Source organism: Prionailurus bengalensis, chromosome B2 (assembly GCF_016509475.1).
Source record: "Prionailurus bengalensis isolate Pbe53 chromosome B2, Fcat_Pben_1.1_paternal_pri, whole genome shotgun sequence".
NCBI lineage: Eukaryota > Metazoa > Chordata > Mammalia > Carnivora > Felidae > Prionailurus > Prionailurus bengalensis.
In genome coordinates this window covers 101,008,844-101,032,358 of record NC_057349.1, presented here as the reverse complement: position 1 = coordinate 101,032,358, position 23,515 = coordinate 101,008,844, and the positions used below count along the sequence as shown (strand labels likewise).

General features: G+C 39.1%; 1 protein-coding gene across 1 annotated transcript in view; it reads left to right on the top strand.

Annotated features, from left to right (window-relative positions):
* LAMA4 (laminin subunit alpha 4) overlaps nucleotides 1–23,515 on the top strand; it is a 144,312-nt gene that overhangs the window by 84,294 nt on the left and 36,503 nt on the right. The window contains 7 exon segments of the mRNA XM_043592150.1: nucleotides 320–436; nucleotides 5,848–5,996; nucleotides 10,147–10,288; nucleotides 11,025–11,121; nucleotides 15,656–15,772; nucleotides 17,370–17,549; nucleotides 20,980–21,119. Of these exon segments, the coding sequence (XP_043448085.1) occupies nucleotides 320–436; nucleotides 5,848–5,996; nucleotides 10,147–10,288; nucleotides 11,025–11,121; nucleotides 15,656–15,772; nucleotides 17,370–17,549; nucleotides 20,980–21,119 (942 nt within the window).

Here is a 23,515-nt window from a genome sequence, read left to right as displayed (position 1 = left end):
CATTTGTGGAGAAAAAGTCAAAGGCTCTCTCTGAAGCGGTCACTCCCCTTGAGATGATGGTGTTTTGAGCAATAACCATACCTAAGTGCTTCAGAGCTCCCAAAGTGCTTACATTTGTTACCTCCATATTATAAATGAAACAACGGAGCATGACATGAGTAGAATTCCCCCAAAGTTACACAGCAATTAAGTCTTGGGGCCGTGAGAGGAACCTAGATTTGTCTGAGCACAAAGACAGGAGGTGACATTGACCATTCTGCCTGATGCTTTCTCTACAGTGACCTTCTCTTCTGCTGTATCTTACGCTTCCTTCCCACAGAAACAACACGAGAGAGTGAGGGAACAGATGGAAGGGGTGAATGCTTCTCTGAAGACGTCTTTGGATTCTCTGACAACACCCCGTCTGACCCTTTCAGAACTTGATGATATAATAAAGGTAGGGATGCATGTGGCCTGTAGGTTTGTATTTATAACAGATCGGAACAGCGGCTCATTGTCCCAGAACAACAGTGGAATCCAATTCAAATCTGTCAAGTTAACTGGAGTTACGGAAGTAGGATCAGGAGGCTGAAGTTTTCAGTTTCCCTCATTGCCTGGCGGCACTCCCCACATATGACTGTTTAAATTTACACGACTAAAAGTGAAAGAAATTAAAATGGAATTCCTCCGTGGAATTAGCCATATTTCAAGTGCTCAATAGTGCCACCTGTGGCTCCTAGCTACGGAAAGGAGATCATTTTAAAGTCATCTGATCACCATCTCATTCTTCGACTGCTTCAGCGCCAAGCTCCCTGTCTTCCTCTCCATCCCTACTCCCATCACTATCCTTGGTGACACCAAAATCGAGATGGATGAGCCCACCAGCTCTCAGACCTCCGGCCCCCATAACTTCTCCTGCCCAACAAGCTTTTCCTCCAGCCCACCCTGCTTATCCGTCCTATAGCCTAATGCTACATCACAATACCTACCTCATTCACCTCAATTCATCTCATCACATAGACGTCTTATCATCTCACATCATCACAAGAAGGGTGAGTACAGTACAATAAGACATTTTTAGAGAGAGACCACATTCTCACAATTTTTATTAGAGTATATTGTTATAATCGTTCTATTTTATTATTACTCATTATTATTACACTCTTACTGAGCCTAAATGATAAACTAAACTTTATCATAGGCTTATACACATAGGAAAAACATAGTATATGCAGGGTTTGGTATCATTCACAGATTTAGGTACCCACTGAGGATCTTGGAATATATTCTCTGTAGAGAAGGGGGGGACTACTTGTATAATCATTATTTGCAAACAGCCTTAACTTCTTTATCCACCTCTTCCCTTACTGTACCCACATGAGTTTTCTCTCCCCATAGCCCAGTAAACCCAAGTATCCCCAGCATCATGGCCATACCAGAGAAGCCAACAGAGGGAAAAATTCACCTTCCCTTCTATCAGTCTGGCTGGTGAATTTGCTTCATGCTTCACTGAAAAACAGGAACAGAGAGAAGAGAATTTCCCTCCTCTTTCTCCCCAGTTCTACCAGCCCACCTGCATTTCTATGCACACATCTACCTTCCTTCTAACTATACTTAGTGAAGTATCCCTTCTCCTGTTGAAGTCTCATCTCCTCACCTGTGCTCTGAATCCCATCCTTCCCCACCTCAAGAACGGGGCCGCAGGTTTCCCCCTGAGAGTATGCCCTCTCTCTTCTCTTTGGTCCCATTCTTACTCTCTACTGAACCATTGCTGCCAACATGGAAACATGTGTAAGTATCTCCTACCCTTTAAAAGAAGAAAACCCTTGCCTGCATGCCTCTAATCTCTGTCCCATTCATTACTCTGCTCAGCTTCACAGCAAAACACCTCGAGAGTCATTTATAGCTGGCATATCCACCTTCCAGCCATCTGCTGCCTTCGGTACACACCCCACTCCAAATGGGATTTCACACCCCTCCACCGAGACTGTTCTTGTCCACGTCATCAGTGAACTCAACATAACCAAAACCACGGTTACTTCTCCCTCCTCAGCATTCTTAGCCTCCTTGCTGACTAACCTTTTCTCCTTATTTAAACACTCAAGAGTTTTCATCCTGGCTCCTCCAGTACCCTCCCCCCTCACCTGGTCCTCCTCCCAACTCATTGGAGACTTTTTTCCAGCCTCCTCTGCTAGCTTCACCTCTGCACATCCTCTGTGTAGTACCTATTTTAGGCTCTGCAGGCCACGTATAACCACACTCCCTTTTTTTCTGTGTGGTTTTTTTTTTTTAATTTTTTGTTTGTTTTTATTTTTTACAACTCTTCAAAAATTTAGATAATGTCCTTAGCTAGGAGCTGTGTAGAAACAGGCCTCGAGCTGTATGTGGCCCTGAGCTGTTGGTCCATCCCTGCTCTTGATAATGAATGGCTCCATTCTCAGTCCTGGTCCCTCTTTGATACTTACCCTTTCTCCCTAGCTGATTGCATTGAATCCCGTGGCTTTAAAGAACAATTATATGCATGACCCCACAATTTATACCTCCAGCTTTCATACTTCCACTGAGTTCCAGACTCATATCCAAATGCTTAAAGTTTTCCAGTGAGAACTCAGGGATTTTATCTACCACTTAGATGTGTAATAGTCATATCAAACTTAACACATTCTGAATAAAACCTGCTTCTTCCCCACCTCAGTAACCGGCACAACCCCATTTGCTCAAATCAAAACTCTAGAGTCATTGTTGATTTCTCCTCTCTCCTCCTTCCCGTTTCGGTAAGACCCATTGACCCTATCTCCAAAAGGAGTCCTGGTTTCTGACCACTCCCTTCGCTGCTTCTACTCTGCAGTCCAGGCTACCTCCTCTCCAGCATGAACTGCCAAAGGAGCCTCCTACCTATCCATTTACCTCCACTCTTGCCCCTCAAGACTCAGTCTCCATTCAGTAGCAGAACAATCCCTTAAAAATATTATTTCTCCCACACAAAAACCTCCAGTGAAACTTAGAGTAAGAAACAAGGTCATTTTACCATGGTTCCTAAGTGACCTGACTCTGACCCATCACTCTACCTCAATCCACGTATCTCTTCCCCACTCACTACCTTCCAGTCCACTCCTCTCTGTCACCCTTCAACTCTGCTCTATTTCTCAAACACACCACACTTTTCCTCACCTCAGGACCTTTGCACCTGCTGTCTCCAGATCTTCAAATGGCTAGCGTCCTTGTGACATTCAATGCAAATGGTGTTTTTACCTTCAATCACTCTCCAACCCATCCCACTCATACTATTTTATTCAAAATACTTTTTACTCTCTGAAATTAACTTGTTCAATTATTTGACCACTTATCTATAATCTATATATTCCCACTAGGTTGTAAATTCCCTGAAAGCAGAGACTATATTCATAGTTATGCATTCTATCTCCTAAAAGAGTGCCTGGCACACAGTGGGCATATGCTGAATATTTATTTAATGAATTAATAAGTAAAGGTGGAATGTCCATGGTATTCTTTCTGCTTATACAACTAAATATAATTTTCTTCAAAGTTGTTCCCCAGATGATCTACCAAATAGCTAGAGACTTAATACTGTCTCCACAGAAATAAACCCTTTGTGCTAAGAACTATGCTACATTCTGAGAATACAAAAATAAATTAGACACAGATCTTGCCTTCCACAATTATGTAGTCTGGTGGGTGGAATAATCATGCAAAATTATTATAGTAGTGTGATACATGAACAGTAGAAATATATAACAACACTGAACTCATCCTGGAGAAATTAAGGGTAGCTTCATAAAGGAAGTGATATTTCAGCTAAAACTCGAAGGATTCATAGAACTTTTCCAGGTGGGTCAGACAAAAAAGAAAGCAAAGTTATCCTGGATAGAGAAAATATTATGTTCAAAGGTAGAGTGGCCAGAAAAAAATCAGGGAGCATTAAAGCATCGGTTACTCAAGGTTTGACCATGGTACATAATGGGGACGGGTGAGAAATGATGAGATTGGAAAGAGGAGGGATCAGTTGATGAAGCCACCTGAGTAATCAAATGTGTTCCTGCAGAGCAATTGGCTGATTTTGAGAGGGAAAATAACATGAGCAGATTTGCTTAATAGAAAGATCGCCATTCCTGTAGGATGGTGCAGAGTGGGTTAGAAGACTTGAAAGACTAAGCTGGCAGAACTAAGTTAGATTATTCATAGAGGAAAGGTCTGAGTCAAGCGTGAGCAACACCAGCTTTTGAAGTCTCCTTCCTGGACAGTGAAAAAGGAGACCCAAGAGAGAACAGTGTCACAGAAGCTAAGGAAAGAGAGAGTTTGGGGGGAACGACAGTGACTAACACCATCACAAACTAGAAATAAATCCAGTACATAAAGCAGGAAAGTGTCGAATGGATCTGGCAATAGGGTGTCTGACACTGGGGACCTTGGCAAGAACCATTTCTGTGGAATGCACTCGATCAACAAAGAAAAGAAGCTGGAGGGGAAGCTAGAGTCAAGGAATAGGTTTTTTTTGTTTGTTTGTAATGGGAGAGGTTAACCGGGCATGTTTATACATGAGAGGAGCCACTAGTTAGGGAGCAAGAAGAAGAGAAAACAGGGCAGCATGCCTCATACAGAAAAGGAACACTTTTCCTCTTAAAATATGAGAAAGATGTACATAAAAATGTAGCTATAATAGGGTTTTCTTTGAGGGGAAGGGACTGAAGGATGGTGGCAAAGAGTTGTTTGTGATTCTTCTTTGTTGGTATTGGAGTCTCCGAGGAGAATAGTACCCTCTATCAGCTCCCAAGTTCTAAACGAGTTGAACAATAAATAAAATTGTAAATACGAGACCCAAGAACATCACCTTCGTTTCTGATGCAGCTAAGATGAGGACATGGCTTTAGGTCTCTTAGCCAAGTGGGGTGGCTAATACTCAATCCCAGAATTAGGCAGAACCGCCCACTCAGACAGGCAACATTGCAGGAAGGTTCACGTGGGGGCTCTGCCCAGAACAACTTTCATTATGGACAAACACAGGAAAACTCAGGCTTGCTACCAAGAGGCAGAGCGTAGAGTTGAGCAGAGACTACACAGTTATCCCCCCCCCAAAATTTACCAATCAAATAAACCAGTCCCTTTCTTAGGAGCAGAATTAGGAAATGGGTGGAGAGGTCTGAGGTTTCAGTGACTGAGCTCCCTTCATAAGGAGGAAACATCAGGAGTACAGAAAAAAAAAAAAAATTCCCTGCTACAGTTAGTTGATGTCTTCTAAATAAAAAAGAAAATAAAGTAATCTGCTTAGAATCAGTTGGAGATGGAAAAAGGAAAAGTTCATGGCTTAAGAATGGTGACAATGTCGAGAATCACTATTTGAGTGACTGGGAAAAATGAATGATGCTCATTAGATTTAGTAACAGAGATATCATTAGTTTCATTTCTATTTTTTTTGGAGCAGTGAAGTAAAAACCAGACTGGAGTGGGTTAAAGAGTGAGTTAAAAAGTGATAAAATAGAGACAGCTAACATAAACACTTTTTTGACGATATTTTACTATACGGTGAATAGAAAAGTAAGGTAATAACATTGGGGAGATGTATGGGTAATGGAGGGTTTTTTTGGTTTATCTTCACTTTGTTTTGTTTTCAGGTGGGAGAAGGCAGAGCATGTCTGAAAGTGGGGGAAGCAATCCATAGAGAAAGAGTTAAAGATGCAAGAGAAAAAGATAAAAGTCTACTTGAAGTATTTTAGACGCGTATAGACCCGGCCTGAAATTTACTAAACCTCATGATAAGGAGGAATAGAGATTATCTTTTGGTGCTCCAAGGGAAAAAGATTTTAAGTCCTTCTATGTTCAACAATTCACTTTTTAAAACATTTTCTTTAGAATGCATCAGGGATTTATGCGGAAATAGACGGAGCCAAAAATGAACTACAAGGAAAGCTCTCCAACCTAAGTAACCTTAGTCATGATTTAGTCCAAGAAGCCGTCGACCATGCCCAGAACCTTCAACAAGAGGCTGATGAATTGAGCAGGTAATATCCTGGTTTTAGAAATGCAAATAACTACATAGGGTGAATAACTCATTTTTATTCAATTCCACATGTCAGAATTACTGGGATACAGATTAGCAAATTGGGCTTGGGGTTGTGTTTGTTTGTTCATTTGAAGGTTTGTTAGTTGGTCGGTCTAAGAGCCAGCCAACCATTGTTTATTGCAATTGCTTTAGGGAGAGTTTTTTATTAAAAAAAAAAAAATCTGTCGGATTAGAGCCCTGTGTTGTGAAGGGTGGTTCTGCTCCACAGTTATTAATAGGGGAACTAAGGCATTTTTATTAGGGACATAACTGCTGCACAAAATATTATCAAGTCCCTTCACAAGGTCCCAATTAGATCCCTCTACAAGGTCTAATTCTGCCACCATCACATACTTATTTTACAGACAGCATTAGCTTTCACACCCAAGGGTCTTAAGTAAAGCTGGTTAGAAGTTGGCAATACAGCTGACTTCTGATATATACTCTGGACATTCTACAGTGCCCAGCAGGAACTGTTTGATTTCAACACCTGATTAAGAGAAAATCAATTGCCAATTTTCCTCACAGCATCTAGAAGGGAGTCCCACACCCTTTGGGCACTCAATTAGTGTTAATTGAAATGTACTGAAAGTCTGGAATTGAATTCATGACCTTGAAATGATAGGTAAATAATGAGATAATTATAGAGAAAGACTACAAATCTGGCAATTAGAAATAAGGATCAGTAAAGGTCATGGATAAAATAAGAACCAATTTAACTCTTGTTCAAAACTTAAACTACTTTTTTATTCCTGATTGTCAAAATTTTCAAATATCCCTCCAAATCTTCTGAGAATTGAAGGAAAGAGAGGAGAGAGAGAGAGAGAGGGAGAAATAGATGTTATGTAAAATCTTCATGTACAAAATGGCATTGTATCCACCTTAGCATCATGCTTCCAGTAAATGTGATTTTGATCAAGCCAATAAAATGGAGCTTGGATAAAATATTATTTGGATAATGTGCTGTATTGGAATAACATTGTTTTTGAGATTCGCTCCTATGGCTGTCTTCATTTTTCTTTTTTTTAATTTTTAATGTTTATTTTTGAGAGAGAGAGAGAGAGCACAAGCAGGGAAGGGGCAGAGAGAGAGGGAGACACAGAATACAAAGCAGGCTCCAGGCTCTGAGCTGTCAGCACAGAGCCCAATGCAGGGCTTGAACTCACACACTGTGAGATCATGTCCTGAGCCGAAGTCGGACACTTAACGACTGAGCCACCCAGCGCTCCTGTCTTCATTTTTCTTTTACCCTTTATTTCAATGACTATGTCCTATTAATAGGGTTCCAACACATACTTTCACTAAATGCCACCCTGAAACAGTGTTCTAGGATGATTCTAAGTAAGTTACCCATGCTTTACATGAAAACCTGATCAGAAATGTCAATCGCCCTGAAATCACTTTTGCATTTAAGATATTTCAGACTGAATATATTCAGTGAAACACCCAAATTTCTAGATGTCCTCCCCTCAAAATGTGAATATTCTTCATCATCTATCTGGTGACCCAATAATTTGCTTCTTGTGCCTCAAACAGAAATAAACATAATTCATCAAGAAATTTCCATTTCAAAAGCACATTTTTATTTTGTGTATTGATGCAGTACCTGTTTTGTGCCTAGTAATGAAAACAGAGTATTAAAGACTTTGTTTCTTTTTTTTTTTTAAGTTTATTTATTTATTTTGAAAGAGAGACAGAGAGAGCAAGCGGGGGAGGGGCAGAGAGAGAGAGAGGGAGAGAGAGAATCCCAAGCTGTGCTGACAGCACAGAGCCCAATGCAGGGCTTGAGCCCATGAATCATAAGATCATGACCGGAGCAGAAATCAAGAGTCAGACACTTGGGGTGCCTGCGTGGCTCAGTTGGTTAAGTGTTCAACTTCGGCTCAGGTCACGATCTCACAGTTTGTGAGTTCAAATCCCGCGTCGGGCTCTGTGCTGACAGCTCAGAGCCTGGAGCCTGCTTCAGATTCTGTGTCTATCCATCTCTCAGCCCCTCCCCTGCTCATGCTCTGTGTCTCTCTGTCTCTCAATAACAAATAAGTGTTGTTAAATCAAACACTTAACCGACTGAGCCACCCACACACCTCCAAAGGCTTTGTTTCAAGCTCTTTCTTATATCTTAATATTCTAGCCAGCACAATTTAAAAATATTAATGAATACTTGTAACATTTTATTCTTTCTATCCCTTTTTTTTAAAACTTGCTGATTTTACTCTCTGTGCCATTTCTAAGAACAAGGGCTTATGGGTAGGAAAAAGTGCCAAGTATTTGGATTAGAACTACCTCCGCAGAGCAGAGTTGCATTATGACTTTCATGGGCCCTAGGTACTTTTGCTTCTGTGGGTCCCTTCCTCCATAAAAATATTTAAAATTATATGTCATGATAACATTGTTATAAAAACTAATGTAATCATTTTAGTATCCTCATTGTTCTTCTGATTTAAAAAAAATTAAAATGAACATATCTTTGTGGGGCTCTATTATGCCTAATAGATAAGTCAGCCCTCCTGGAGAGGAACGAGTGATGACGACCTTGGACAAAAGAGAGGAAAGTAGCCAAAGCAATACAGAAAAAGTCACTCTGAGCCCAAAACAGCACACAGCTTAATAGGTCAGGACAGTTGGAAGTGGTGAGCCAGTGTGGGATCTGCAATGTCACATACTGGGTCACAGAGAATCTTCCGGAAGTTACTGATGAATAAAATGATACTAGCCATGAACTAAGCCATGAACTGAGAAAATGTGGCACTGGTGGATTTAAAACTGAATAAAATTGAGGGGCGCCTGGGTGACTCAAATCAGTTAAGCATCCAACCCTTCGTTTCAGTTCAAGCCAGGATCTCAGTTTCATGAGTTCAAGCCCCACATCAGGCTCTGCACTGTCAGCACAGAGCTTGCTTGGGATTCTCTCTCTCTCCTTCTCTCTCTGCCCCTCCTCCACTCGTGCTTTCTCTCTCTCTCTGTCAAATAAATAAAATCAAAAACTTAAAGTTCTTTTTAAAAATAAATAAATAAATAAAACGGAATAAAATAGAGACAAAGGATTCAGGATGAGCTGCAGAAGTAAAGCGGTGCTTATATTATGGAGGAAAAAGTGTCAATAAAGTGAATTATTCTATGAATATATTCAGAATTTGAAATTCCAGTTCAAGAAATAGTTCCGGCATAATAATAAACCCTGATGTTTGTTGGATGACAGGCATGGTACCAAGCATTTCACATATTTTGTCCCTGTTGTACCTCACATCAATCCTCTGCGACATGAAGCGTTATCAGCCGCAATGTGAGAGCGCCCTCTGCATGATGGGTACCCAAGAAATATTAGATGAACCTTAAGGAGTCCAGAAAGGGTAAAGGCAGAAAACATGGTGTATGGGGCGAGGGAGGAAACAGGCATGAGAAGGGCTTTGCACTTCAGAGAAGCAGCTGGGCCGTAGGAGTGAGACAAGTCATAACAACCTGTATCCTGGTTCCTTCTATAAAAAGGGAATAACAATGTCTACTTCATGGGTGTGATAAGAATTAAAGACGTACTATATAGAACAAGTCCAGCCCAGTATCTGCATATAGATGCTCAGTATGTGTCATTCCCCTTCTTAAAGGGAAAATATGATGTTTTATAAAGTGAGCAAAAGGTTGAGTAAATAGAGTGCAACTGAGACCTAACACCACGCTATGGCTATGCACCCTCTCTGAGAGCCTTGGTTTCTTCTATGGGTAGAAAGTAACAATGCTGATTTGGGTAAGTAGGTGAGGGAGGACTGTGGGTTCATTCCTCTGCCTGACTGCCACAACATAAACAAGCCGTTGCTTGAAGAGGTGCAGAGGGCTGATTTAAATCATCATTTTTTTTCCTGTGGCCACCGCCAGGCAAACAGCTTCCATGAAGCCAAAATGGGGTAAAGTCTTAGGGGCACCAAAGGCAGAGGAAAGCAAAGAAGATGTGCTCCTAGGAAAGGCAGCTCGGGAAAACCTTTCCAAGCCAAGTGACTTTAAATAACAGGAAGGAGGTCCCTGTGGTCCCGGAAGTATTCCAATCAAGCCGTCACAATAGTCCCATTTCCCAAAAAAGTAAGAAAGAGAAAAAGGACAAGTTTCTTCTTTTACAGGAATTTGCACAGTTCAGATATGAACGGGCTGGTACAGAAGGCTTTGGACGCTTCAAATGTCTATGAAAATATTGCCAATTATGTTAGCGAAGCCAATGACACAGCAGAATTGGCTTTGAACATCACTGACCGAATTTATGATGTGAGTGTTCCCTTATTTTTTTAAGATTTTGTTTTGAGGTAATCTCTACACCCAACATGGGGCTAGAACTCACAACTCCAAGACAGAGTCGCACGCTCCACCAACAGAGCCAGCCAGGTACACACACACACACACACCGAGTATTCCCTTATTTTAAAGTTCATTTACATGCTGCCGTTTCCCAACTTATGAGTTTTCTGTTTTCTAATGTCATCTCTTGAGCTTCCGGTGTAATACAAATGGCAGAAAGGGCAAGAAAACTAAGAAAACAGCATTTTATTTGTGTTATGAAGGTTTCAGTAGTTCAAGATGTGCCATACTCCTGTCAGCAAATGCCAGTGTCTTTTTCACAACATTTTTAAACCAAAGTCCCTGAATAAACCGTATTTAAGATTACCCCATGCTGATAGAGAAGTTGCTTTATGCATACATTCACGTTTTTTCAACTCAAAAACTATTTACTGAGTGGCTTCTATTTGACAAGTACTTCAGAGGGGACTTGACCAGGCACTGTTCTAGATTCACTGAATTCTCCTTGAAAAATGTTTACCGTGAAAACGTCATGCACTTTATCTTTTCCTGTTCACATTTGACTTTGATTTTGAGCTATGGAAATGAAGTTGTACGAGTCTTGCTTGGTGTTTAGCAGAGAAACGGTGTCATTTAAATCTTCAATCCATGAGAAGTGGGTTTCTTCTGCTGTCATTCTTATTCTTTCCATACAATTCCTTTGTAGGCTGTGAGTGGGATTGATACTCAAATTATTTACCATAAGGATGAGAGCGAGAACCTCCTCAATCAAGCCAGAGAACTACAAGCAAAGACAGACCCTAGTAAATATGTTTTCTACCTTCCTTCTGATTTATAGCTGCTTCTCTCCTTTCATACAGTGCTTCTGCATGTGGATAAAGATTTCAAAATCCTAGGATTAAAAAATGAATGATCTTTTTTTTACACTATTTTCCCCATTTTATTTTTATTTTTTTAATTAATTTATTTCTTGTTTAATTTACATCCAAGTTAGTTAGCATATAATGTGACAGTGATTTCAGGAGTAGATTCCTTAATGCCCCTTACCCATTTAGCCCATTCCCCCTCCAGCAACCTTCTGTTCTCTATATTTAAGTTTCTAAAAACAAATCATCTTTCAACTGAATAGCACATTAGTAGTTCCTGCTGAAATTCAAGGTACAAAAGAAGCAAAGATGGGATATTTTAAAATAAATTGTGGTTTAAAAAAAAAAACCTTCCATGTAGTGAAACATGTTGTAGATACTCTTGCTAATAAAGTAGGCTAATTAATAGAAATTTACCATAAATACCAATTTTCATGGAGATGATGCCATTAAATACACTTAACACTAAAACTATATTGGACATAAGTCAGTCTTCCTTGGACAATTCAGAAGACCCTTTAAATTTTTACATGAATTAATGAATAATCATTGGGAGAGTTAGGAAGATAGGACACCACACGGCCATCTGGTTATTGGCTCTTTGCTGTATTTGTGTTCTACAAGTTTACGATATTTGGGACAAGCCTAATGGCCATATGGGAAGAAGCATTTCCAAAGGCTAGTGTTTGCGTGTGTGAAAGCAAGCCCATCCAAAATGGGAGAGGGAAGAAAAAATAAAAGTGAAATCATTTTTGTCAATTCTGAATCTTGGGAGCTACTCTTAAAAACGATTGCAGTGATTAAGAATTTCACTAAACGTTAATCATCTCTGAGCCAATGACCTCATACCTAAGATTGGTGGCTCGCTGACTAATGAGGATGGAAATCCATTATCCAGCTAACTTCTAACCACCACCTGAAAAAAAGACCAAGTTTGCAACAAAAAACGTCACATAATTTTATCAAAGCAATCAATCTCAATTCTAACCGTATGTTTTCTTTTTTTTTTTTTTTTTTTTACAAAGAGCACTACCTAGAGAAAAAAATGCATTTGTTTTCTTATATGCTAAATATTTAAACAGCTATGATAAAGCAACTATTGTTTTATGCTTGCTGGGTAAAGAAAGGCAATAAAAATGTTCTAATTAATTATATAAGTCTGATCTTGAACTTACTTTTTAGAAAAGAATTAGAATATTACCTGCAAAAATTGAGAATATTAAAAGTAAAATATATTTTTTACTGAAGTATGATTAACATGCAGTGTCATATTAGTTTCGTGTGTACAATACAATGATTCAACAACTCTGTACATTGCTCTGTGCTCATCACATTAAGTGTGCTCTTAAAAAGGAAAATATTTTTAGGTAAATGTTGCCATGTCTATATACTCCTTTGTTTCTTGTGATGTGAAGACCAGAATATGTGGATCTTCATGACAGTGACTTAAATATTTTATCCTCCTTGATAATTTGCAATGTTCTTAATCTTGTCATTATTGAGTTATTGAACCTCGTGAAAACAATTTTTCTTTTCTGGTAATGGTATCTCTTCAAAGTTCTATATTTTAAGTACAGAGAAAATCTCTCCGTATAGGTCTCTGAATATTTCGCAGTTCTGGTCACGTATTTCATGATCTCGTTTGCTTAAATTTCTTCACATATTTATTTGCAAAAGGGACACCAATGGGGAGTTAGGACTGCGTGGACCAGAACTTTGCCTCCCTTTAGATAACACACATTTGTGATATAAATTCAGATTTTCAGATTAAACTATTCATCTACTGAGTTTCATTACAATTTCAAATTACTGTTAATTCATTTCCAAATGACTTTCAACAATTAGTAATCTTTATATCCCAGACTTCCTTTTCTTCATTATCTCTATGAAATAGTTAGCAACCTATAATAAACTCAGGAAGCTGCTATTTAAAGGGGAATTCTACTGAATTCATTTGGAAAATGAAAAATGTTTATGTAAAACAATAAGTTTCAACTAAGACAGACTTTTTGTGAAACATTTTTTTCTTATCAACTTCCAGCCCAAAGTAGAATTTTTTTCACCTATTTTTGTCAAGGGCTCCAAATATAGAATTGAATATATTATTTCTTGGTGTATCAGCCAGTGTTTTTTGCAGCTATAAGACCCAAAAGGAAGAGCTGAAAAGATTGTTTGTATTAGAAATATTTAAAGAACAAAACTAAAAGAGGGAGAGGGGATATAATTCAAGTACAAAGTATGTTTAAGTCCCTCCTTAAATTCTGGAAAATTTTTGGCATTACCCAGAGGAAATGAGAAAGACGTGCTTGTACTTTGTTTACATTGTACTTGGTGACAGAATCCATTCAGCATCACTCATTGTATACCCACTATACACAAAGGGGGAAGATAACCAAATAACAAAGCAGCACGCAAAGACCGTATAATAGAAAGAGAAAGTACACCATGGGAGACAGTATATTTACAAGCCTATAGGAGAGAAAAAGAGTATAATAGGAGGTGAAGAAATTATTTCTCTGTCTGTCAAAAAGCATAAAGTTCCTGATGCTTTGGAAATAAACAAAGCATGAACCAAGAATTCTTGGGAAAGTTCATCCTTCAGTTCAGACAAGATACTACATCATGACTTGCTTGGATTTGCTCCAAAATAACCCATTTTGATTCTATGCTATAAGCGCACTTTCAAGAATAGTTTTGTAAGAAAAAGACTAAGAAAATCTGATAGGCCTATATGTAAACAATGTGTATACATTTAATCAGTCATTAAACCCTTCCCACAAAGAAGTCTCAAGGCTCAGATGGCTTTCCCCGTGAATTCTTCCAAACATTTAAGTAACACCACTTGTGTATAAATCCTTCCAGGAAACAGAAAAAGAGGAAATATTCTCTAACTTGTTGTATTAAGCCAACAAAACTAAGATACAAAACCTGATAAGAACATTATAAAAAAGGAAAATTATAAGCCAGATTCTCTCACAGAGATGTGAAAATTCTAATCGAAATATTAGCAGATCAAATCTAACACACATAGAAGTGATAATACACGATCAAGTTAAGTTTATTCCAAGATTTCAGGGATAGTTTAACATTTAAAACGTCAATAGTAATTCACCACATTTTAGGAATATGGGAGAAAATTGATATGATCATGTCACCGCATGCAGGAAGATCATTTACCAAAACTCAATACCCATTCATGTTTTTAAAAAACTTGTAGCAAACTAAGAATACAAGGAAACCTCTGTAATCTAAGAAATAATAATAAAATAATGGTCATCAAGCATATTAATACTGAAGTATTTAAAGTTTGCCTACTAAGACTGGAAACAAGACAAAGATACCCCCCACATTACCAATTCAGTGTGTAAAAAATCTGGTTTAATTCTATGTACAACAAAATTAGAAATTAACTTTATAAAATAACACCATTTACAATATCATAAAATACCTAGGAATAAAGCTGATGAAATATAAGATCTCTAATCTTATTAAAGATGATCTAAATAAATGGAGATCAAAATGAGAATTTAGATCTAAATAAAAATAAATAAAAACTGTATTTATTAACTAGAAGACTTAAATTTGTAAAAATGACAATTCTGCCAAATTTATCTGTAGAGTCAATATAATACCATCTGAAGTACCAGAACTGTATGCATATATAGAGGATGACTCTAGAATTTCTATGGAAATGAGGGTGGGAGGAGCTAAGAAGCCAGCACAATCCTTGAAGAATAAAACAAAGCTGGAAGACTTAAACTACCAGATATTAAGACTTCTAACTCTACAGAAATTAAGACAGAGATACAAAAGATGTAGAAAATTACAATACTGTATCATTTCTTTTGAATAAAGCTTAAGAACAGACACAACTAACAGAGATAGCATTCAGAATAGTGGTCATCCTTGGGTAATCACCTAGATCCCAGGAAACTAGGAGGACCAATAATGTTCTACCTTCTTGACTTGATGCTGCTTATATGCTGTGCTCAGTGTGTGAACATTCATCAAGCTGTGCATTTATAATGTGCCCCCTTTTCTAGATGTATGTTGTACATCAATTAAAATTTTATTAAAACCATAAAAAAGAATTCTTCTTATATAACAGTCATCACCATAAATAGAGGTAGATCTTTTCTTTTCAGCTCTTTATCAACCATGTTGCTAGGAGTTATTAGTCACAGCAGTGCTATATTTTTCAAAGAAGTTAGCCATTATCTCTAGACCTTTCACGAGTCACTTTATGGCATCCTAAATCATTCCCAAGCAGTGTTACTACTTTTCTATAATCCTGTACCTCGTAACTGAGATGCCACTTTCCAGAACTCGTGTTCTATGTTCATATCATATTGAGAATTTTACAGATGATTCCGTGATATAGATCAGAATTTTCCTTGTTGAAATGGAGATTTTTTTTTTCCCCCTAGCATCTTGGCTTTACTGGTACCTTTTTTTGGCTTCTTCTCCATAGGTAATGATGAGGCAGTAGCTGATACCAACAGGCGTGTGGGTGGAGCTCTAGCAAGGAAGAGTGCTCTTAAAAACAGATTGAATGATGCCATTAAGCGACTGCAAGCCACGGAGAGAGGTAAGGATCACAGACAAGAACTTAAGCTTCATCTGTTCATTCACTGGGATTAAAATAAAGCTTTGAAGAAGGAATACGTGATTCCTTATCAGTCCTTTTATAAATAAATATTGTTTTCTGATGACAAAAGAAACTATGTTCATCACACACACACACACACACACACACACACACACAGAGAAAGAATTATAAAAGCTATAATCATACCATCTAGGGGTGACCATTAAATTTGAGAGCATTTTCCTCCTATCTTGTGTGTGTGTGCACACACGTGCATGTGTGTCTTAATGGGATCATGCTGCTTATACTGTTTGGTAACCTACTTTCTTGTGGACATCATTCTTCATTAATAAGCATGCCCTAATCTGATTACTGGGTTTCTCTGGCCCTAATTGTTATATGCCTTGTCATTCTTATGATACAAGTAGGGAGACCAACAAGCCAAATAGAGACACAAGAGCACTCATTTTGCCCAGTCTGGGACTACAGTGGCATCTTAAGAAGATGGGCTTGGGACCAGATGTGCCTTCCCTGGTATAGTGAAAGTTAACAGATACTGCTGGATGAGAGTGTTTTACTACATGGATCAAATCCAACTACTGTACCATAGTGCACCAAAACCCCAGCCAGGGGGGTATCTTCCATCGAGAATCCCTGTCATCAGCACCATTAGAGCTATGACATACTAGCCACTGGGCTGTGTTTTATGTACATTCTGTCATGTGGGAAAATATCACCAATGTCTTCAGATGAATGTGAACCCTGAGGCTTGTCAAGGTTTGGGAACCTGCTCCAAAAGGCACAGCTCCAAAAGGAAGCAGACCCAGGATTCAAAGCTACATCCATCAGAGTTCAGATCATGTGAGGTCGAATTAAATATTTCTCCACTTAAACAAAAAGAAAGCCTCAACCTCACCTGAGTGATTTTGATTACAAAAGTAATACATGATTATTATAGAAAAATGAGAAGATACAGATAAGAAAAAAAAGCACAAAAGAAGAGAAACCTTTTATAATCTCGTTGCCTAGGAAAAAACACTTTGCTGTAAACTTACATTATTTTTATTTTAAATATATAACTTTAATGAAAATAGAATGCCACTCTATATACTATTTGGAAACTTGCTTTTATTATTTAAAAATAAGTTTCCTTACTAATTTACTTCTGTACTAGAGCATCATTTTTATGGTAAAAGGTGCTCCACACAGAAGAAAGTGATATTTACAATGCATTTCAGACATAAACATATTATGACTTAAAATCTCATATGTGTTTTCTGTGGCTTTCTCACAATGCCTCTAACCTGAAGAGATACTAATTACTTTTTTTAATCTACTTCTAATTTGAAAATGTTTTCAGTGAGCTACATGATTTTAATAAGACTCTAGAGTCTTTCAAGCTCATTTTTTAATGCTACTTAACAACTTTCTTCTGCATCTAACTTACACTATAATTAACATACATTTAAAGGTCTTTGTGCAGCTTAAAAACCCAAAAGCTCAGGTCTGTTTTATCCCACTGATTAAGTGGATGGTAATGTTCCCAACCAATGTCCTGCTTCTCTGCAAAGTGAATGTCCCTGTGCTCTGTGTGAAGGTGATGCTCAGCAGCGCCTGGGTCAATCAAGGCTGATCACGGAGGAAGCTAACAAGACCACAGTGGAAGTCCAGCAGGCAGCCGCCCCGATGGCTCACAATCTGACCAGCTGGTCGCAAAATCTGCAGAATTTTGACTCTTCTGCTTACAACACTGCAGTGGCCTCTGCCAGAGATGCAGGTATCGTGGTTTGCATCCAGTTGAGGAACTGGCCATTAAGTGCAACACATCCGTTCGTTAAGAAGGCAGTTTGCTTCATTTGGGTTTTAGATTGGAATATTGTAGAAGTTAGCTTAGGAAAAAAGAAAAACTTTTGCTCAGTTCATCCATCAATATATGTACGTGTGTGTGCATAGGAGATATATATATTTCACACAAATAGACACTAGATAGATGGGTTAGGAATCATTTTTTTTTCCGAATGAAGTAATGGCAGCACTGATATTTATCAATGTAAGTTTGATCCTTTGGGGAAGAACGTCAATCACAAAATACTGGTTTGCATTTTAGAAAAATATTTACTAAACCGCCTTGCTTTTTCCTTACCTGAGTAAAGCAGGTTATTACCAACAAGTACTGACTATGGCAAAACATAACGGAAGGTTCCCATTAAGAAGAACCATTTGGGGGCGCCTGGGTGGCTCAGTGGGTTGAGTGTCTCAGATTTCAGCTCAGGTCAACAGTTCTTGAGTTTGGAGCCCGAGGCAGGCTCTGTGCTGACAGCTCAGAGCCTGGAGCCTGCTTCGGATTCTGTGTCTCTCTCTGTCTGCCCCTTCCCCAGCGCTCTCTCTCTCTCTCTCTCTCTCAAAAATAAACATAGGGGCGCCTGGGTGGCTCAGTCGGTTGAGCATCTGACTCCGGCCCAGGTCACGATCTCGCAGTTCATGAGTTCGAGCCCTGCATTGGGCTCTGTGCTGACAGCTCAGAGCCTGGAGCCTGCTTCAGATTCTGTGTCTCCCTCTCTCTGCCCCTTCCCCACTCATGCACTGTCTCTCTCTGTCTCTCAAAAATGAATAAACGTTAAAAAAATTTTTTTAATAAATAAACATTAAGAAGAGCCATCTGTTAGCCAGCTTGAATACAGATTTATAGCAATGATAATGAAATATTCTGATATCTCCCTAATTTGTTTAGTTACACATAGATTAAAATCACATATTACTACATTTATTCTATCTCTTCTGCCTCTTAAATATCAATGTCTTTGTCATGACTAGAACTTTCGGTTCCCCAGCATGGCTTTGCAGAACATAATACCTTCACTTCCATCTGAGTTAAGAAACAACTTTACTAATCCACATATGAGCCGCCTGTCACTAGAAATTTTATTCCGGGTCACAAATATCCATTCCCATAACAGGAAGATAACTCTTGTATGTTCATCTTTTAAGTATATATCTGTGAATTTCTCCATGGAACCCCTCACTTAATTACTTTTAGAACTTGATCGCTAAAAGATTTGCCTACATGACATCCAACATTTGCATTTATAAAGATAGGGCCAAAGGAATATTTACTAAATCTGTGTTAAGTTTTTTTCCTTCTTCTTCAGTCCAATCCATGATTCCAGTAATCCAGAACTAGCATTAACTGAAATTGTTTCAGGCCTCCGTGTTTTCCTCAAACAGCATCTTGTGGTTCAAAGCAGAGTAAATGAAAGAGCATACCACAGTATAAGAGACCTTATAAAGGCTCTAATAAAAGGTGACTCCCTTTCTCTGACAAAATTGAGGACAGGGAAACCCTGTTTTGCGTACATTTCCATACTCAAAATTTAATGTACTACAATAAATATACTTTATTACCTGTAATTTTTAAAGACTATTATACCATAAAATGGCTATTGTAGTCAGTAATCCAAACAACAAATATTTATCTCTGTATCAATCAATACGATAACAGAAGTAAATTGCTATTATTTTACTTAATATGATAAAGATATTAATTGATATCATATTAATTATTGATTAATTGATTAATTATTATCATATTGATAATATGATATATTATTTACTTAATATGATAGAGAAGCACCTTACTTCCCAAATAGAGAAAAGAAACATCCTTGGTCCTCACTGACATATTCTCCTGAATCTGAATTTAGTTTGGTGCTAGTAAGAAGCTCACTCTTTTCCAGCTCTTAATGCTCAATGACCATGGCCTTGCTCTTAGCTGGCAAACACCCAAAAGATGTTCATTCTCTAGTACAGTGGTTCTCAAACCTTCATATGCTTCAGAATCACCTGGTCCTCACTCCCAGGGTTTCTAATTCAGCAGGTTTGCGTTGGAGCCCAAGAATTTGCATTTCTAACAGGTTCCTTGATGATGCCGATGCTGCTGGTCTGGGGAGCCCACACTGAGAACCACTGGTCGAGTTCATGAAACCTTAGGGAAAGTTGTGTTTTAGGCTTCTCTCATCAAGCTGTATGCATATAATTTGTTCTCTTTTCGATGTGTATGTCATTCCTCAAAAAATAAATAAAGAAATAACCTACACAGTTAGTGTGATGTCCTTGTACCATCCCTCTTCTGGGCCCATAGACTCGGAAGACTCAATTTATCATTATTATTATTATTATTATTATTGATGATTAATTATTTTAACTGCTGTTTTAGTGAAATCACTATATAGAATAATCTTGCCCACCCTCACCTTGGCACGACTGCCACTTTTCTGGGTGCTACCTTGTTCCTTCCATCTAGCTCCACTTCCGCTTGGACCAGTGCAGCGGCAGTGTGATGTGTGAACAGGCATCCTGGGGGATAGCCTCTTCCACCTCCTTGTGCCCAGCGTTCCTTGTGACCTGTTGTGTCAGTTCAATTAGAAATGCAAGCAGAGGGGCGCCTGGGTGGCTCAGTCAGTTAAGTGTCCGACTCTTGATCTCATAGTTCATGGGTCCAACCCCTGCACTGGGCTCGGGCTGGTAGCGCAGAACCTGCTTGGGATGCTCTCTCTCCCTCTCTCTCTGCCCCTCCCCTGCTCAGGTGCACACACTCTCTCTCTCTCTCTCAAATAAATAAGTGAACTTAAAAAAAGAAAAAGAAATACAAGCAGAACCTGTGCTGTATAGCGTGCTGTATAGTGAAAGGAACACCTGTATATTTGTCATGGATCCTGCCCTTTAGAAATGCACGTTATAGGGCCGCCCAGGTGGCTCAGCCGGTTAAGCGTCCGACTTCGGCTCAGGTCATGATCTCGCAGTTTGTGAGTTTGAGCCCCGCATCGGGCTCTGTGCTGACAGCTTGCTCACAGCCTGGAGCCTGCTTCAGATTCTGTCTCCCTTTCTCTCTGTCCCTCCCCCGCTCACACTCTGTATGTCTCTCCCAAAACTAAATAAGCATTAAAAAAAAAAAATTAGAAATGTAAGTTATAAGTCAGCTTACTTTCCATATAATTTTTAGACCGATATATATTATAAATGCCACGAAGTAGTAATCGCTTATGCGTTGGGCTTAACTATTCGTTTTGCAGGATTGCAAATAATTTCTTATAGTTCTAACAGAAGTAACCATGTATTTGTTGTCTCTTCACCTGATACCTTAAATATAGTTAATATTGGTTGATATAGTTGAGCTATTTCCTCAAGTGGTTAATTTTTATTAACTGCAGTAAGAAATTTGACAGAGGTTGTCCCTCAGCTCCTGGATCAGCTTCGCACCGTAGAACAGAAGCGGCCTGCAAGCAACGTGTCTGCCAGCATCCAGAGGATCCGGGAGCTTATTGCTCAGACCAGAAGCGTCGCCAGCAAGGTAACAGTGAAAGGCATCTTTGTCAGTCAGTCGGGGATAGTGAGAACATGAAACTGAACTGCCAGTCTCGAGGCAGCTTCCAGAGCCCGGAACCTTCCTACTGTATTGCCCAGCTCAGTAGTTCTAAGCTGCATCTGGATCTGTTCATTTGAATTGCATGAGGAGCTTTAAAAACTAAACCAATTCCTGGTCCCAACCTCAGAGCAATGCATCAGGCTCTCTAGAGGATGGGCTCAGCACCTGTATTTTTCAAAAACTTCCCAGTGATTCTTACGTGTAGCCAAGATTAAGGGCCACAGAGTTAACTAGTCAACAAAGCTCATAGAGCAAAAGAAATCGAGTGAAACCAACCCCAATAGAAGACTCAATGTGTTATTGTTACTATTATTAATTATTTTAACAGCTGTCTTAGTGCAATCACTGTATAGAAAAATCTTGCCCATCTACCTCTTCAAGGAATTCTCAGGTACAACACTGATGATATGAAGCCTTTACTGACCTCCCCCCACAGGCTTCCCTGGGGAATCACAGACCACATAAACTGGACAATCGCAACGAAGACCCTGCCCCGAGATGCTTGCACAGAGGCAAAGAGGCAGCATCCTAATTAGAGCTGGTGTTGGAAGGCACATGCCCTGACACGGCCATCAGCATTTTCAGTGTGGCAAGCGGGGCTTTTTTTTTTTTTGGCCCTCTTTCTCATTTGTGCTTTATTAACGTATAGACCAGCATCATTTTTACAGCCAAATTATATGGTTTTATTTTCTCAATTGCGAATTGGCCTGATCAGACCATTGGCCCCTAAGTGCTGACAGAAAGGAGTACTGGAAATCAATTATTTTGTAATAGAGGAGATTAGTATTGGTCAATATATCCAACTTTTGAATGATATATGATAATTGGTCCCACCCCACAAATCGCCTTTTTTAGGTTCCTTGGAGAACCTTTGAAGAAAAGGTGATGGTGAAGAAATGGCATTTCCAAAGCTAGGTTTCTGTGATGGCTTTCTGGTAATTTTGTTTAAATGGGGAAGAAGCTGGGGGCCTTAATCATCTAAAACCTTTCTTCTTTTTTTTTTTTTATAAATTTTTTTTTCAACGTTTATTTATTTTTGGGACAGAGAGAGACAGAGCATGAACGGGGGAGGGGCAGAGAGAGAGGGAGACACAGAATCGGAAACAGGCTCCAGGCTCTGAGCCATCAGCCCAGAGCCCAACGCGGGGCTCGAACTCACGGACCGCGAGATCGTGACCTGGCTGAAGTCGGGCGCTTAACCGACTGCGCCACCCAGGCGCCCCTAAAACCATTTTCTAAAGAGGCTTGGCAATGCCTTGGGGAGCCCAGTTGGCTCTTCAAAGTGAGACAATTTCTGTGCAGACGTATTTCCTTCTCAGACTCAATTTTTACAAAAAAAAAATTTTTAATCCCATAAACTGATTGTTTATCAAGATAATTGATTGGTATTCAACTAGCAACATAGGACAGCTGTACTGCAAGCACTTGGGAATATCATCTTGAACTTATTGAACATCAGTATTAACCAAATCAATATTAAATAATGGATATAAATACATCTAATTATTCAGAAATGTTTGTATGACATGGTTATAAAAAGTCCATCCACTTCTGAATACTCAGAAAATCACCCTGAACCAGTTCAGCTTTTCCTATTGGGCCTCTCTGTAGATTTCATCTACTGAATTATGCTTTGTTGTGATGCCTTTCTGAGGATCGTTATAAGAAATATCTTAACGAACTCATCATTACAGGAATGATAATGATAGAGCTGGGAGCTCAAAGTACTTTAGAGATATTATCTTATTTCATTCAGCAAAACTTTTGTCCTCACTTTACAGTTGAAGAGACTGCAGGTTAAGTGACTTGCTCGTGATTACATAGCTAGTAAGTGGCAGAGCCAGGTTTCAAGATCCCATTTAAGACTTCAAATCTGGGGGCGCCTGGGTGGCTCAGTCGGTTAAGCATCCGACTTTGGCTCAGGTCACAATCTCGCAATCCGTGAGTTCGAGCCCCGTGTCGGGCTCTGTGCTGACTGCTCAGAGCCTGGAGCCTGTTTCAGATTCTGTGTGTCCCTCTCTCTCTGACCCTCCTTCATGCTCTCTCTCTGTCTCAAAAATAAATAAACGTTAAAAAAAATTTTTAAAAAAAAGAGACTTCATATCTGGGTGTAGACCCCTCCCAACTGTCCAGATGTGATCAAGTATGTTCCTCTTATGAAGCCCCTGAGGAGAAAGTCTTAGCCATGTTGGTACCCAAGATTAATTATACTTCTCCTGATCAATTAATTGTTAATGTTATGGGCCTTGCGAACAGCATAACTGACCAGGTATCCCATCAAGCTCTTTAGTTCACCCCAACCAAGTATGTAGTTCATTGTG